This window comes from Corvus cornix, chromosome 8 (genome assembly GCF_000738735.6).
Source record: "Corvus cornix cornix isolate S_Up_H32 chromosome 8, ASM73873v5, whole genome shotgun sequence".
Lineage (NCBI taxonomy): Eukaryota > Metazoa > Chordata > Aves > Passeriformes > Corvidae > Corvus > Corvus cornix.
The window spans coordinates 27,027,260-27,045,878 of record NC_046338.1 but is presented as its reverse complement, the minus strand read 5'-3'; the positions used below and the strand labels follow the sequence as shown (position 1 = coordinate 27,045,878).

Genomic DNA, 18,619 nt, shown 5'->3' with positions numbered 1-18,619 from the left:
CTGCTGGTTGTGGCTATCCATATTCTACAGGCTAAAGCTACTGATCCTTCCAGGAACAAGGAAATCAGCTCTCAGCCCAGCAAAAGGTTTTACAGGTTTTACAGCCTGCTCTTCCCTAAAGCACCAAGTAAGGTCCTTGAGGAAGAGATGAGCTTTGGCAGCTGGTTTCAAAAAGGGTTAAACCTCAGATTTCATTGAGATCACAAGATTTGAACTCACACTGGTTCTCACCTTCATCAGCAGCTCCCTACTTGTCAGATAATTGTCATGGTCTGAGAAGATCTCAGATAGCTCTTCATACATCAGCAGGATATCCCTGCACAGGAAAAGATTAAATCATTTACATCATTAGCAAGCACTCTAAATCCAATCAAGTTTCTGTTTTTTTCTCATCAATCGTTAACAGTTTGACTTATAAAGATAACAGCACCAAAATGCATCCAGTGAGATGCTGCACATCTCCTGGGAGCCTTGGTGGGATATTCTGGTGCTCCCCGTAAAGTCGGGCCTTATTTGACAGCAAAGAAACACCATCAGCAGCCCCTGGGCAGGGCTTTGAACTGTCTGCACGGTGTGAGAATGGGTCAGGGCATACAAGGGAACAGAAAAACAGCTGAGAGGGAACCAAAGTATTTGATTTTTGCCCTGTTCCATGCATTCTGGAAAGCTGGAAGCATTTAAGTGTAGGAGTAGTTTTTTGCCCAACACTATAAACACAAGATTAGCAATATTTTGATCAGAAACACGGGACAGCAGAAGGGAAATCCCACCTCCACCTGTGGAGAGGAAATACAGAGGGATACTGCCTGGCAGAGTGGTATTTTAATTTGTTTATCGAAATCAAAGAAATCTGGTTGATTTTTGCCAAAACTGAATGAGCAGAACACCGTATTTTCTAGACAGCAACTTCTGGCATCTGTGGGGCAGGCAGTAAATATTATTAACACAATAAACTGTTCCCCTGGAAGAAGTATTACCTTCAATACTGGATTTTGTAGTTTGAGAATATATTTTATGTAAATATCAGCACTGGGAGAGGAGTAGGGAGGATTTGTAACAAGCTGGAACTCCTCAAACTTCATGGGAGAGAAGACCACAGGCAAAGATCATGGTGACCTGGGAGCGGTGAGGTGGGTGAGAAGCTAGTGCCATAGTTTTTCGAGAGAGGTTGTGGAAGACCCAGTATGCAAAAAAGGACAGAATCCAGTATCCCCAAGGGCAGATTGTCCCCGCAATAGGGAAGAGGAGTTCACAGGAGGGGTCTGAGCCTCCCCGGAATAGGAGGTTCTTCTGACAGAACCCATGTCAGTGAAGGAACAGAACAGGAAGAGTGAGGAGAAGATGAAAAGAAGGAGCATTGAGCCCTGTGGCCCTTGGGAACTGAGGGAGAGGCTTACTTTGAAACACACATCCAGGTGGTCTTCAGCCGATAGATGGAGTTGGACTGCAGAGCTGAAATGATAGCCCTCAAGGAGGAAAAGTTCTTCAGGATCCTACATTCCTGTGAAAGGAGCGGTTGGAAACACAGGAGCATTAAATGTCAGCATTACACAGACCTTAGTACTCCTCTGTCTGAGCCCTGTCATGCCTGCTACACATTCTCACTGCTGAGCAGCAGCTGTGCAAACACTGAGCATCAAAAGTATCACTCCCCACTCCAGCCACCAAACACTTCACAAGCTTTGGCATTTAGATCTTGTTTTCCTCACTTTCATATATTTGTGGTGTCACAGCTTCCAGTTCTCCCAGTAAAAATAGAAGTGGAACTGAGTCCATGAAGCCATGGTGAAAGGCACAAAGGTTATACTTCTTAAAAAGCTTTTTATAGTTACCAATCCCTTTTACCCCTTAGGGAGAAAACCAGGCTTTGCCTCTTTATGTGTGGTATTTGAAATTTAAACCTTCAATCATCTCAGTGTCAATTAAAAATAAAGACATGCAAAGGAATAACCTGTTATTCAAGTATGTGCACACTGTTAAAGAGAAAAACCTTCCCAGCTTTTCCAGAGTTGGGATCAAATCTGAACTTCATGGACAAGACTGCTTCATGGACATTTCTTATTCAGCTACTCTGTGGCAAAAGCTTGGGTGGAAAAGGATAACCAAAACCTCAAAAAAGTAGCACAGACTCCTCAAAAAGCAGAGGGAAGCAAGAGGGAAAGTCTGGTCTGTAAGTCCTGGAATCTGTTGGTGGCTCAAGAACAAGAGCTTGGACACCACAGACTTCAGCACAGGTGTCTGTACATGCAAATCCAGCAGACAAAACACCTGCCAATTTGACTGGTGCATGGAGATGAGAATGTATTCAAACTCCAATTCTGCTTATCAACATTTTTATGAATCTGATTCTTACCCTAGTAATGCTTGTTATGTAAAGGATCCTTACAGTGAAAACAGACATGATTTATCTCCTTTGTAGGACTGAACAAATGTAAAGCAACCTCAAGCATAAGCAAAACTCAGACCTTAATATATCAGCAGCTCTGTTCACGAGTTGCATTAAAAGTGACTGAACAGCTAAGGAGAGTACAGGCTCCTCCAGATATTGACCTACAAAAAACTCTATGTGCTAATTAGGAGGCTACGTTTAACAAAGTATGGCTTAAGCAGAGAGCCTGGGCCGACAGCACCTGAAGCAGGTGGACACTTGGGTCAGTTAAAGACCAACTTCAAGAACATGTGGCAGGACTCACCAGACCTGAAAGCTATTTTTGCGTGGTTTGGGGCCAAAAAACCCCATGTAACAGCTCTTCTCCAGAGACTGACATGTTGAAGAATGAGACCTTTCTTTTTGTTCAACCTGAAATTCAGGTTGGGGAGAACATGAATTTAGAGGCACAAATTATCAGCTTTTTTTCTTTCTTTCCAGTACAACAGGAGTTTGGACTGGAAGATCCAATTGGAATCATCTTGACTTAATTGCATGCTGTATAACTTAGAGCACAGTAAGAATTTAATATTGGATTTAGTGTTCTCAGTGATTCAACCGACTGGAGACTAAACTTGAGCAAGCATGTAAGAAGAATTTCTAAGACTGGTTTGAATAATTTTGTTTCATGCTGTGTCCTTTACAGAGGGAAAACCAGAAAGAATCCTGTGCAAAACAGCTTTGATATAAAAAATGTTAAGCATAACAGGATATTAATGATTTCATTTTTACTTTTTATTTTTAGAGAAAATATTGTTTGAGTGAAATTGGCGGCTCCTGCTCAGGAACCTTAGATCTAGGTGGAGCAGAGAGGCCTGGCAGTTAGAGAAAGTATTCAGTTTATCTTTTGAACCAAGAAAAGGGATCCAAAAGCCACAAAGGGATAACAAACATGGAACTCTGTGCTGCTAAGTTTAGTTGTCAGTGAATAACTGTACTTTAATGAGTGGATTATTTTCTAGTTCAGGCACCTAACTATTCAAAACACTCATTTGCATGCACAAAGCAACCAGCTGCCTTCAGAAGTGAGCAGCTAAGTATATGTGCACCCAGCTCCTGTGCATGTGCCATTATTCTGCAGAGTGTGCACCTACATTTTTCATGTGTTTCATGCTACAACTGGAGCATTTAATTATGGGTATGAATTAAGTAAAGGGAGAAGCACCGAATCAACAGGGGTGTAGAACAAAGTTCTCCACCCAGAGAGTGAGTGGGATGAGGGCAGTGCCTGTCCTGGCTTCCCCAGGCCTCCCTCCTGCCTTGGGATGATGACAAAGTTCTTTACAGCCTGCCCCAGGAAGAAGGCCCTTTTAGCTGGTGCCCTCTGCAACTCAGATCTGCATGTAGAAATTGGAAGTCAAACTTCCTAATCCCTTCACACAGGCAATAAAGCATCCATCAGATGATGATAAAAACAAGCAGACGTAAGTGCCACAGGAGAGGTCCAAGACCTTCCCCATACCAGCTTCTTGAACCATGCAGTTGCCACAGCTCAGGTGCCAGGACTGAATGCTGCCTCTGGAAGCACAGAAGTACACTGCCAAGGTTGGAAAGCCTCTGGCTTCAGCTTTTTCTGACTGTTCTGTATAGCTCAAAAAGAATCCATGTGATTCTTAGAAATCAACACAAATCCACATGGAAGTGCTTGAAATGAAATGGTCTCTTCCAGAGAGGTCTCATTTACTGCCAGCTGCCCAGTGCTCTGAGGGGAATTAGGAAGCTTACAGTAAAATATTAAAACCTAGGAAATTAGCAAACTAGAGTTATGTAAAGCAGGCATGGAAAAACCACCTTCATGCAAAGATTAAGAAACATGGAAGCTGCTACAAGATCCTCTTGGAAGCTCTGCAGAGGCACATGGAGGACAGGGAGGTGACTCCACATGCTGAGGAAGTCCTGCCTGCCCAGCCCAGTGGCCTCCCTCGATGGAGTTACTCCATCAGTGGACAAGGGAAGAGCTACTGATATCAGCTATCTGGACTTCTTTAAAGCTTTGGCATGGCCAAGTATCAACCCCATTTCCATGGTGGGGAAGAACTGAGGAGAGGAAGGGCAATATTCATTTGGTATCACCAAAAAATCAGTTAAAAATAGGAAGAATTAGAGCTAAGATGGCTTGGGACCAATGTGTATAACCCCTTTCTCCTCTCCCAACTCCTTCACTCCAAGGCACCCACCCAAAAAACATTAAACAGAATAAATGTTTTACATGTGCAATATGAATCCACTTCTCAATGATCTTGGCTCTCTGCTGGATTTTGAGCTCCCTGGTCCCCAGGATAGTGCTGATGACACATTTGGTGACTGCATTGAACTGAGTGATGGTGGCTCTGACAGTTGGAGCCAGGTTCTTGTTTTCCTTCTTATCCCTTTGAGACCAGATGGATCCCAAACAGTGGTAGGGCACAACTCTTCTGAAGAGCATCTAGAGGGAAACAGAGGTGGGGTAAGCCAGCAAGTTTCTCCTAAATTTCTTTTATCCACATGAAGAAATACAGGTTTCAAGGACAAATTTTATCTAAATCTAATATGGTACTTAAAGGTAAGTATTGGCTCTCTCTTAGTTTAAAATACGCTTTGGCACACTCTTTATAGGCTTGATGCCCTAAAAGAGCTGTCAGCTAAACAATACTGGGAAAATAAGGGACACCTTTATATCAGCTGCATAACTGAGATAAATTTTTTTCATATAATGGTATTTGGAAGGAGATTGATACAGACAAAGCAAAATCAGAGCATTACAGTCCAGAGTACCTAGACATCTTTAAGCCAGGTAGCAATATAGTCAAAACATGCTATTTCTCAGTGCCAAGTAATAACTTTTGCAAAAGAGGCTACACATAAAAAAAAAAAAAACAAAACCAAAAAAACCTTCAGAATGACAGAAGGAGAAGCCCAATGACTGAAGCAGCTGGGAAAACCAGGGATAACCACAGAGTTGTGTTCTGTCTCCCAGCAGCAGTCCCGCTCTGGAACCCTGCACTTATAGCAATATAACTTAAAAAAACCCCATATATTATTTTGTTTAAAGTTATATTATATGCAATACTCTACATACAACATCCATGTATGTTAGCTGTTCTGCCACAACGTGGTCTTGAAAAGAGGAAAATTCTTCTGGATTGCTGATCTCCAGTTCCTCTCCATCAACCAGGTCACTGGAAGAAGTACTACAAAACCCATCTGGCCAGAATGGAAAACAACACTCAGTAAATCTATACAGCAAACAATGAATCAAAGCAGGTGTTTGTTTATTTTGCAACATCACTGTAATACAGCAGAACGCCCCAAGGGCCCTAGCTGATGTAATGGCCCCACTGTGCCATTTGAGTGAGAAAAATGACCAGAAGATTAAATTGGCAAAGCAAAGGTGGAATAAAAGGAAATAGAGAGAACAAATCTTAGCAGAGAAGTGGCTTGACCCATTTGCTAACTATTCTTCTGAAAGAAAAAACATCACCACCACCTCCAAAAAAATTCCTTACTGACATTGCACAATTTTTTAAATCTACTTTCCAATATTTATAATCTGAAAAAAAATTATCAAACTACAAAGGCATGAGGCTGCAGTTATACCCCCAAAATACTGCATTAGGAATGCTCTTCTATCCAGAAATAAAAGGAGATACCAGATTTATTGGCACCCTTTGTGGCTACAGGGGCTATACTGAAGAGAGTTTATTCCAGCAGCCTTCACCTTTCCTCTCAGGGAATTTTTCCCAGGAAATGGAATACAGTGAGCACCTACAGTATTCTGCTGAATGGTTCTTTCAAATCTGCACTGGGCAGCAGAGACGAGGTGGGAGAGCAGAACTTTCCTCACTGAGGGACCTGAGCCAGTGCAGAAGGGAAAGGGTTCCACAGCTGCTGCCATGTCACCTGTTGGCTCCCAGAAGTTGGGAACAAAAATTCAAACACCAAGAAATATACCCTTGTTTCTCATGGTAGAGAAGGAAGTCAAACAGAAACTCCCTGAAAATAAATCCTAATCCCTTTTACTGTAAGGCAACAGTAACTCCATAAGAGGGATTAAAAAATAGGGACTTGTCAAAGACTAACAACCAAAGTACTAAGTTTACTACTGGTGAGATTTCATTTACAAAAACAAAGAATGTTATGCAAGACTTCATATCCAGTTAAGTAGAGCATTAAAGCAACAACAGCAGATAACCTGATAGAGAATCATTGTTTTTCAAAATACTTCATTGTTCCTTCCTCCAATAATTAACAAAACATAATCACCAATGTAAATTGCTACAGTTTTGATGTAACAAGTTATGTCTACAGGCTGATCTCCATCTGTACATTTGAATTGCACATTTTATTAGCAGAGCTCAGTGTGGTAAATGGAGACCTCTGTTCCAGCGCTACTTTTCCGTGGCCATTTTGTAACAATTTGCATAATTAAATGGACTTGGACTGAACTGCTACAAGAATCTCACTCCTTTTGGCTTTGTAAAAACTCCTTTTCCTTTCGGCTCTTGAAATTCAACTGAAAATCCTCATCACTGAGCTGCAGCGCTACACAAAACCTCACAGCATGCTTAAAATGAGGTCCTGAAGCGCAGTGTAAATTTTCATTTTCTTTTTTTGTCCCTCTTTTTCTCCCTCACAGATGTGTAACCAGTCTTTTCCCTGCTCTCCAACAAGCTGGAATCCTCTTGTATTCAACAATCTCATCATCTTAGGACCCCTCTGGTCCATTCAGCCCTCTCAAAGTCTGACTGCCTCTTGACTGCACTGAGAGCAAGCACGTGTCCCTCCTGACCCTGCAACCTCTGCTTCTCCTTGGTTTGCTTGCTCAACCTGCAAGAATTGAGGCCAGAAGCAGCTTTAATCTTCCTATCTGGTACTGTAATCTTATCTACTGGCATGGTTGATGGCAGCAGGGAACAGAAGTTTGATTACCCAAATCAAGCCGTAGGATTAGAGCCCAAATTTCAAAATTCAGAACACAGCAGGAATGCTTTGGGACAGTAATTATCAACAATTACAGACAATGTATCAGGAATTTTGAAAGAAAATGTATGAAGATGGAGCTCTGATAAAAGTAAGGCAATCCTAAAAGTCTTCTCTGCAGACCCCACAGCTTAATTTCATTGCCCTCCTCTTATTTTACTCTAATAACTAGCCTCTATTCTTCCACAATTTGGAAAACGTTATCATTCCTATTGGCCTACCTATGACTCAAGAAAGAATGTTTTCAGCTGTCCCTTGAGGAAACAAATACAGAAGCAGGGCTGCTGGGAACTTCTGTTCACTCTGAAGAGCAGATGAACCCAAATATAGTTCTTATGAGTTTTCCTTGTCTGAGCTGGGGGAACCAAGCCAGGAAAGATCAGCACTAGGGACATCTTAGCCATCCTGTTCCCTTACCTGTGCTCAATAAAGGCCTGGGCTCTGGGCATTACTCCTTTTTCTGTTCATGACTAAGTTAATTTGGCATGTCACAATATTAGGCATTGACATGGTATTTCTGGAGCATCCGGCAGACATGACTTTTATGGAATGAAAGTGGTTTTTTTGGCATTTCCTTTATCATTTGTGGCATGAATTATTCCCTCTCACCCCTCTACCAAAGCTGGAAGTTGATTCCAGTTCTCATTCATACCTTACTCTCCCCACTTCCCAGCTCTGCCACAGGAAGCTTTCTGACCAGGATACGGGGATGTGTCAGGTTTGTGTGACTACAGTTCTCCATTGTTCCAGCAGACTGTGACCCCCAATAACGTAAGATTTTCCTCTGTCCTTGGATACCAGCAGCCAGCCACTCCAATAGGAAAAAACACCCACAGACACTTCCTTTGACAAGATGGTAACTAGGAAGAAAAGCTGCAGGATAAAGCCTGTGACTCAAGCTGTATTTTGTCTCAGCTCTGTATTCAGTTTTTTGTTTGTTTGGGTTTTTCTTGGGGGGGGGCGTTAAGTGAGAAGCCCAGCTAGAGAGCAACTGTGTGTTTTAACTCAGTGATAGTGGAAGTGTGCTGACAATTAACCACTTGGCTGCTGCAGCAGTCTCAAAGCTTTGGCTAAATATTAGAGAGGTGTTGGATTTCCCAAGCCACCCAAGGATGAACAGACATAGGCACCTCGCACTGTAACACTATTGCATCCCTCACAGAGCCTGCAGCCTCACACAGAGGTTGGGTTTCCTTTTAAAAAACAAAAAAGGAAGACAAAAGTCACCGGTGAGCCTCACAATACTATTGATAAGCATGAGAGGTGGTGAAACGTACTGCACATAAATCCCTGGGGCACCTTACAGTCTGGGAGGACAGAAAGAGAGAAGGAACAATAACTCACCAACAGCTTCTACTTCTTGGTTCTGAAACTGCTTCAAGAGGTTCTGCACCCTGCTCTCCATGTCAGAATTGGGCATATTATTCTTCAGATATTCCAGCAACTTCAGCAAACACATGTAGTCAGGGGGCTCCCTGAAATCCTCTGAGCACTGATCGAGCCAGGCCCGTAAGACTGATGCTATTTCACTACAAGCAAACAGAGAGAACACAGTGTTTGCATCCAGATGGAACTGAGTGTACCTGTATCCAACAGAACAACAAACATACATGACATTCACAGCCCACTTGAAGTATCTGTGCTGAGCTGTACTACAGGCATGTTTAGCAACCACCAGACATTACACACACCATCAACAGCACAACATGATTTCTTCATTCCATCTTGGGCCACTGGGAAAAGCTCAGTGTTTGCTCCAGAACCACTCCCTGAGAAGTTGTGGGAAAATAGCAGGGAGGAAACACGGTATTCATGGCTCCTTTCCCGTGGAAATGCTAAATCAAATGCTTCCTCTGGGGCCTTTCATCAGCTGCAGAGTCTGGGGACCATACTGCAGCTGCATATCCCTCCATGCCATGTTCCTTCTTATCTGCAGTCTTGGTACAAAGCCTGCCTGCTCATGAAACTGTGGCTTTCATGGAGGAAAAAGGAGACAATCCTGAAGCTAACCCCCACAGGCACACACAGTGAGAGGGATTGCCTCATCTGGGAGGATAAAACCCTCGCTGCAGCATGACGCTGCCCATGCCAGGGTCAGCCTGGGAGTGCCAAGAGAGCTGAGTCTAGGAGACACAGTGATCCTGCTAATCTTAGTGATTAAAAATGTATCAGCAGAGTCTTGATTTCATCTTCAGCCCAAACCAAGGAGGGGCTGTCAAATTACACCATGTAAAAAGGGTGTCCTGCTCATGCTGGCAGAGCAGGAAAAGGATGCTTAAGGAGTTGTAGGACCACTGGATCTTGTTCAGGGAAGTTATCCTAGACTTTCTTAGATACATGCAGCTAAAAAGGACACCAGCCCATGGACAATCCTTCTACAGACTGAGGGGGATGAGGGGAAAGCAGAGCTGATGACTCAGAGTGGTTTCCACCCTGCCTGAAGTGGGGGGAAGTGATCTGTTTGTTTGCTTTTCCTGGTTTATGTAGGTTTTCATCCACACCCATCTATTAGTTTGGTACTTAGATACTGCACAATATATGCTTGTGGGAATGCCCTTAGATCCTGTATTTGCAAGGATTTATCATCATTTCAACTTGATTTTGTAAGAAAATAAGACAATTTAAGCTATGTTTTTCCAGAAATAATTTGCAATGTTGTTGACAATTTTCAACTCAGTGTAGAAAAACTAGAAAAATACTAAAAAATAACCACTTTTCTTAAAACTTTAAGCTCCTTATTTCAGAATAAAAGGCACGATAAACACCTAAACTTCCTGAGAAAAAGGCCCTGAACTTTCCAGGTCTCCAAAACCACTTCTGTATCTCAAGTCTCTTCCAGCCCAGGAAACTCGCTACTGGAGCTGTGTACAAATACTGGCACATTCCTGCTCCAAGCTGGGAAACCACAGCAGTCTCTGGTTAACTCAGCTGCTCAGCAGCATCCAAAATAAACCAATAGTTAAGAAACAATATAGAGAATTTCTCCCACTCCGTGTCTCATCTGAACGGTGTTGGTTTTTCCTCAAAACTCAATTAACTTTTAATACCAGACAGATTTCATTCTAGAAATCACATCCATTTAAGTCTGATGTTTCTGTCCCTTCTTGTTCTGATAATGTGGCTACTTTGAATTTTCAATGAAAGTATTTGGAAACCTGTTGGTAATATTCTTTGATTAGGCTTGCTGACAGGAGAAATTCTGGAATTACAGTTTCAGAGCTATGAAAAGTATTTACAATCAAGAATTAACATACAAACACGTTCTGGATTTCAGGTTTCATTGCAAGCTGTGGCACAGCCAACAGTGCCACACCAGCTCTACATCCCAAGGCCAGGAAAGGCCACAACAGGTAGATGCTCCCAGTGATGCTCCCAGGCTCTCCCACCACCCTCCCAGTTTCAGTTGTCCTCTCTAGCCCCTCACATACCCAGAATGTTGTCACAGCAGCACCAACAGTCACAAACACCACTGTCCTATGCCCACAGCATTTCCCTCTCATTCCCACCACAGGCAGGGAGCACTGTGCTTCGCTCCATGCCCAAATAGTGCATTTCCTCCTGCTCCATGCTCCTTTTTCCCCACCCACATCACAACCATCATTCCCCTGGTCCCAGCACCAAAAGCCAGGCTAGGTATTCTATTCCTACAACCATTTACCAATTCAGCCATGATTTGGAAGGAAGAGCCTCTCCATAGGGCAAGTTCTTGTACTAATATTGTTCACACACTCTCTACACTAAGCTCAGTTTCCAGAGGCTTGGTCAGTGGCCACTTTTTTAAGCTGAAGAATAAACAGAGTTTAAGACACACAGTCTCCCAGAGCAGGGTGAAGAGTTCACAGCTGTTACAGACACTGATTTTTGCCAGCAAAATAATTTCAGTCAAGAGGGGAAATAAGAAAGAGAGAAGAGGTACACTGTGCCATAGTGACCTCCTGCTGCCCAGCTGTTTTACTGGAGTGCCAGGGAATAATGCAGCTTTCCAGAAATGGGCTGGACACTCGCCCATATCTTGCAGTACCTTTACATTTGCTGCCCTTGCAAAGAAACTCCGTACTCGACAGAGCCAGATAGGAACAGGGGCCTTCCAAGAGCTCAGACAGGAAAGAAACACCACAGACTATATTTTTCATGGGTTGATTATGAGCTATAAATTTTTCCTTTCCTGCCTATACAAAAAACCCTCACTACTTAATGCCTCTGCTGCTTGGCCACAGACTCCAGGCTTTGCTAAGCAATGCTGTCAAGTTTCACACCTATCCAGAAAGCCTTCTGATTTCCACACTAGCTTTGCTTGGAACACATCTCCAAAGGTTTCAGTCTCCAAAACCTATCCAGGTAGGTGGAGAAGTATATCCGAGCTTGTTGTTCACAAACTGGGACCAAGAACTCACACACCCCCATCTGCCCATGAGCTGCACAGAAGGTGATGGGGCTGTGGCAGCTCCAAGTCCAACAGCTCTGTCAGCTCAGCAGGGCACAGCGGAGGTGGGAAATGAGACCCTCCCACAACATGGGAATTCTGCATGGCCTTGTCTCTTCTGGGAAGACAACTTTAGCAGTCCTGACAGGATCTGACAGGAATTAAAGACAGCATTTCAGAGAATCACAGAATTAACTACATTGGAAACAACCTTTGAGATCAAGTGCAACCTATGACCTAACACCTCCTCATCAACTAAACCATGGCACTGAGTGCCACGTCCAGTCTTTTTTTAAACACCTCCAGGGACAGTTACTCCATCACCTCCCTGGACAGACTATTCCAGTGCCCAATCACTATCAGTGAAGAATTTTTTTCTAATGTCTAACCTAAACTTCCCCTGGTGCAGCTTAAGACTGTATCCTCTTGTTCTGTCAGTGGTTACCAGGGAGAAGAGACTGACCCCCACCTGGCTACAGGGAGTTGTAGAGATTGATAAGGTCTCCCCTGAGCCTCCTTTTTTCCAGGTTCCCTCAGCCGCTCCTCACAAGACTTGTGTTCCAAGCCCTTCACCAGCCTTGTTGCCCTCCTCTGGATGTGTTCGAGCATCTCAGCATCCTTCCTAAACTGAGGGGCCCAGAACTGGACACAACACTCAAGGTATGGCCTCACCAGTGCCAAGTACAGGGGGACAATCCCTGCCCTGGCCCTGCTGGCCACACTATTCCTGATCCAGGCCAGGTGCCATTGGCCTTCTTGACCACCTGGGCACACTGCTGGTTCATGTGCAGCTGGCTGTCAACCAGTACCCCCAGGTCCCTTTCTGCCTGGCCACTGTCCAGCCACTCTGTCCCCAGTCTGTAGCACTGCAGGGGGTTGTTGAGGCCAAACTGCAGGACTCGGCACTCAGACTTGTTAAACCTCAATTTCTGACCAAAAAGGCAAAAGCAGTGTTTTCTTCCCACCACAATTATTTCTAAAGAATAAGAAGGGAATCTCAACACTTAATAAGGGGAACCTCAGCTGCAAAAAGGGGTTAAATTATTGATTTATTATGAAATTCTGTAAGAACGTGCACAAAACTATCTGTAATCTGCCAAATGCAGACTTAAGTCCATAAAGAAAATACTCATTACAGATGGCTATTCCCTTTCCTCCACTGTCCAGGCAGTAACTCTCAGGCTTGCTCACACAGAATAAATTAAGTCATCTGTGTTTTCTCAGTTTTGCTTGTTAAATCAGGGGTAAAATGTAAGAAAACCACAAGGAAAGGTTGCTGCAAAGGTGGCTTCTCACACCCAGTTTGTTTATAAATACCGTCCTGATGACTTCCAGCAAATTATCAGGTCCTTCTGATTTGGAAATTCTTGTTCAATAACATATAGGAGACTTTTGCCAGGATGCACGTGAAGCCACTAAGGGAAGAACTCTGCTAGCTGCTCTTTGTTTTAATTTAGATGCCAATCATTATTTTTCTTTCTAATTATTCTTTTCTGCTTGATTCTGGTTGTTTTCATAACTCTCCCACTCTTTCACTGCCCTGTGTTTGACTCTGCTTCTCATGTAACCACACTGGTTTCTGATGTTGTTTTAGCTTAATTTGCTTTACTGGCATGACTGATTGTTGCTCTCCCAAATTCATCTTAACTGCTCCCCACCATGGATTTCCCAGGCATCAGAAGCTTCCAGCCAATTTTCTTCCATTTGTCTCACATTCTTTTGGTGTCTATTGTCTTGGAGTACAATGTTTCAGGCCCAGTTTTATTTCTGCGATGCTGTAACTGTGTACATTGTTTTCCAGTGGGACTGTTTGGTTCAGAAGGAACCAAAAGACAAGGTTTTGGTCAGGAAGGTCCGAATGCACAAAAAGCCATGGGAGAATGTTTGTTTGTCACTACGAAAAACTCCAAATGCTGTGGTACTACATTGAAGGTTTTGGTATTTGCTATTTTAATGCAGAAGAGGAGAGGTGAACATGCAAGACATGCCACGTGGTCGCTGAATAGTTCCTTAATTCTCTCTATTTGAGCTATTTCCCTCAAATGCTGTGGAAAAAAACAAGGTTTCAGTTTAGTTTCAAGCCGCTTTGTCTGTGGCTTTCAATCGTGCCACATTCCAAGTTATAATAACAAATAAATTCCACACTTTGATAATAAAGCAGATGCAACTATGAGCTGACATTCAAGACAAGCAAAAAAGCCCTAAGTATTTTGATTCATTTCTGTGGCCTGTTGTTCATCTGAGGGAAAGCACCACCAATGGACTCCAAACCAGCAAGCCAAACCCAGTAGCAGAAGGAAAGCACAGCCTTGTAGTCCAAGAGGCAGCTTGAAAGGACTTTTTGCTGTTACTCATGGATTCAAAAACCATGGCAGTACTAAAGTTAGACAGGAAAGCATGCAAACAAAAAATCATGGTCCAAGTCCACCAATCATTATGGGAACATTGTCTGCCTCTTGAAAAACCCTTCCTGCAGGTAATCCCAGGTTTTTACTCCTGTATTTTTGAGTAAGGTCTCCAAGGAACTAGATTCAGTTAACATTAAATTAGGCTTCCCCCAAAAGCAAAGATCGCAGGCAAGCCTGGACTGCCAGCCTGGATAGCTTTTTGTGTGTCTGGACAGGAATGAATCGCTTCTGGGAACTGCACTGACACAAATCTTTAAAACTGCTGGCAGCCAGCTCAGCTCTCATTGATGTGCTGCCTCAGCTCCCCAAGTGTCACAGGCTTAGAAAGACATCCCAGTGCCATGGCCTGGCTTGGGACCCTCACACTACCCAGAGACACCTCAGGATCCTGCAGAGCCACTGACTCCCAGAAGGTACAAGAAGCTACAATATTTTAGATTGTGGAGGCTTTATGTTCCTTTCTCAGTTCCAGTCCTCAGCCTGGTCTTCAATGTCAACCTCCGGGGAAAGCAGTGTCTGCTCTTTTAGCACATCACCTCTTTAAATTCATGGAGCCTGTGCTTTGGGACCAGCTATCTGCCAGAAGTGGACTGATTGCCCAGAAATCAAAATCCCAGAAATCAAAATTGACACTGTCCTTCACTAGAGGAGGAAAATGGCATGAGTTGTTCCACAGATCACCCTGCATAGAAAACCCAACCTTTTAACAGAGTTAACAGTTAACTGAGGAACTGGTCTGCTCCAAAGTGAGATCAGGGGATAGGTCCTATCACCAAAAGCATTGTTTCTATCTCCTAGGCAGTACACTTGGACATTTGGGGAGGACTGAAGGCCCCACACAGCATCAGTTGCTTGGCTTGCTGACCCCCTTCCCAGAATACATAAAGGTGCTGAAAGATCTTGAGGAGGTGACTATACCATTCAGGTTTTCCATGACTCTGCCTGATAAGGTGCAAAGAGCCTTCACATCAGACATTTCCTCATTTTCTTTTTGTCAGGTGACACATACCAAACAACACATTTGAACTTTACAACCTCATTTAAAAGCCAAGAACATAACTGAATTATAGTAGAAATTGTATGGACCTCTCTTTAAATTTTAGTGCTATTCATCATGCTGATAATTTGTGTTTAATGTATATACGGTTTTATTCTGAATTGTCACACACCGTGGCATGTTACACATTTTTTTGAATGTGAACAGAAGTCCTAAGCAAAAAGCCATGCAGAGAACACAGAAGATTCCAAAGACAGCAACAACCTACAATGAGGAGGGAAGTCGGTCACCCCTCAACACAAAAACATCCAGAATGAGACACAGCACAAGGCAATCTTGTTGATATGAAAACAGGAAGAACAAAAAAATTACTTATAGGAGGTAGAGGGTCAAATAAGCTACTCCTTTCAATTCTCTTATCAGAAAATTAAGAGACACAGAGTCACATTTCTGGAAACACAGGCTGAAGTCCATCTAACTCAGACGTTTAGCTGGAATATATGACCTTTTCTGGAGTTCATTCTTCTGTTACTTGTGATCATGAACTTTCTGACGGACTGAAAGTAGTGAGAAGTGTGGAAAGCAAGCTACTGAACATGAAAAGCTAAGGTGGGTCCTGACAGGGAAAGAAAAAGGCAGGTTGTTTGAAGCTTACACATTTTTTGATGGTTTTGATGAGTTTACTCACAACTCTAAGATCCAAGGTATTTTGAGAACTAAACCTTTGTTTAAACCACATATTAGATGTAATTAAGTCAGATCCCTGTTGAAAAATACAATTTTTTTGACCACCTGTCTTGGTTTGAAAGACAGGTGTCTGCTAAGGGAGGCAGAAGCCTCCCTTGGAATGGCAGATGCAACTCCCCTTCCCTCCGAGTTATTGTAATTTTGAAATCAAGGGGGCTTTTAGGCAAAGATGTGGGAAATAGGAATAACAGTTCTTTACTATTATATATCTATATGTGTATAACCAGTCAAACAAACAACAGTAACTATGGCAGTAACAGCAAACAATCACAAACCCAGTCCCAGCCTTCTCGGCTGTCAGGCCCTTTCCCCTCGGGTGCAGTTCCGCTCGCAGCCGGCAGGGGCGCTGGCGGCTCCCGGTGAGCAGGGCAGGTGCGATGGTTCCCCCGCGGCTGCAGGGGGCGCTCCGGAGCGAGCCCGGGGAGCATGCGGCAGTGGTGGCCTGGGATCCCGGGAAGGGATGGAACAAAAAAGCTTCACAAACCCCTGGGCAGCCGATCCCGGTGTCCGGCCGGACCCTCGGGAACAGCAGGCTGGAACAGCAGGGACAAGCACAAATCCCCGGGTGGCAGACGCGATGTATCCAAGCGGGGAACCCCCCGGAGGTCTGGTCAGGCAGGGTGAGCAGGGCTACAACACAGCGAAGGCTCGAAGCAGCGGCAGGGCAGGGCAGCCACAGCCCGGCCTCCAGCGGGGCAAGGAAGGCAGGCCGGGGATCCTGGGGTCTTTCTCCGCAGAAAGAAAAAACGGCCGAAAGAACAAGCAGCTTCTCTCTCTCCGAACACCGGGACCTACTGCCCACACACCCAGGTGAAACAAAAAGAGCAGCCAGGTCCTTTGTTTTTCTTAAGTACTTGGCCATTTGTTCCCCTAGCAACATGTATAGGGGGAAAATTCCTTTAACAGAAAAAAAAAAAACCTAGGACTAAACTAAAACCCCAACACCACCCCAGCAGCCCAAAATATGATAGGAATGATGTTCAAGTGAAGAGGAGAAAATCCCCTTGGCGGAAGGGGTCCTAGGAAGGCATGTTTCTAAACACAGCTGAAGGGATCTTGGGTCAGTAACAACTGCACATCATTGCAGCAGTCTGGAATCACTGCAAGATCTGGGAACAGAAGGGCAGGTTTAAAGCTCCCACAAGCCCCTCTAACAAGGCTGCACCACAAATGTGCTCAAGCCCTTGTTTCAGATCTGCAGGTTCTGAGTTACATAAACACTGTGTGGAATATTCACATAATTTTGCCAAAAATTTAGATAATTTACATCAGACATTCGCCTCAAAATACATCAGAGCTCTATATTACGAGTGCAAAACGGACAGAGAATTTCGACATAGAAAGCAGTAACCTGTGGGCTTACAGTGCACCACACAGGACAATGTTCCTTCCACACATATCCTCAGTTTTTGCTACCCCTCCCTCTTTCAGGCTCTGTGAGGTACTTAAGGAGTCATAAACTCTCCTTCTGCAGTTGTTCTTAACTTTTTTTTGTGTCAAACCAGTGGAAATGCTTTAAATTGCATCCCCACTTCTAATGGCCCAACTGGCTTTTTAAAGCCTCTGAGCTGTCACAACAGGAGTCTGATGAATGCAGAAGGTCTCTGGCCACAGACCACAGGCTTCCCCATGAGATATTTTTTCCTTTGAGAAATACAGAGTTAATTGCAAGAAATAACAAGGCTCTACTGCTTCTTCCTCCTATTTCTCCAAGTCATATAAAACCAAGAGCACAATTATATTATGTTTCTGTTCTATGAGAAAAGAGGGCAAATGCAATTATATTGGAATTATCCCAGACAAGAAAACACCTGAACTACCAGAAGTACATGTTTCACAACAGGACTAAAAAGCCAAACACTTTCCAGATACCATTAATCATTTCTCAGAGACAAGTAGCCAGAGCAACTGAGAGCAATGGAAATTTTTAACGAAGGAAAGTGAATTCATATTTATATGGGATCTGTTAAAACACGTATACCTGACGAATAACTTTGATGACAACTTCATTGTTGAGCTTTTTATAGACGTGGATTTGAGTAAAGATACCAAATTTACACATAAAACGTATCTTATGAAGGCCAAAGGATTAAAATCAGCTGTTCTGAACTAAATTAATGAAAAATCTCTCAGAAAACTCATCCGAAGTTGAGCTAGCACAGGAATAGGACCACAGGCTCCATCCATTTGTCCATCCCTGGCTGTGCAAAGGTGTTATGTGCCAAGAGGGAAGAAAGCATTGATGCAGCAGGAAGCAACTGACAAGGCTGGTAAACTGTATGTATGTCAGTAGGAAAATAATTCCACTAAAAACAAACAAACCGACCAACCAACCAACCAACACACTCTCCTACTAAATGTTATTTTATTCGCTTGCACACTCACCTGCAGGTATAACTAAAAATTTATGCATTTCGCCCAAAGCCCAAGTGACATAAGTAACATCAAGATTACTTTTCCCCCTTTTCTCTTCATCTCATCATCAATGTCCTCTGGGTCCGTGAAAAGGCCGTTGGGGGATTAATCCCACCATGGTTTATACTGGTGAAATTAATTCCTCACCCCCAGCATAAATCCTTCAGCTATTCTGCAGGAAGGGTACAGCTTTAGCTCATATTTTATGACTGAGATAGGGGGAGGTCAAATGGTTTGCCCAA

General features: G+C 43.5%; 1 protein-coding gene across 1 annotated transcript in view; it reads right to left on the bottom strand.

Moving 5' to 3' along the window:
• The window catches only part of RGL1 (ral guanine nucleotide dissociation stimulator like 1), a 54,856-nt gene that overhangs the window by 9,882 nt on the left and 26,355 nt on the right, over positions 1-18,619 (bottom strand). Inside the window, exons 5-9 of the mRNA XM_039555875.1 lie at positions 8,732-8,916; positions 5,487-5,611; positions 4,638-4,853; positions 1,398-1,501; positions 232-316 (exon numbers count right to left, since the gene is read on the bottom strand). Coding sequence (XP_039411809.1) covers positions 232-316; positions 1,398-1,501; positions 4,638-4,853; positions 5,487-5,611; positions 8,732-8,916 — 715 coding nt within the window. The remainder of the gene's footprint in view (positions 1-231; positions 317-1,397; positions 1,502-4,637; positions 4,854-5,486; positions 5,612-8,731; positions 8,917-18,619) is intronic.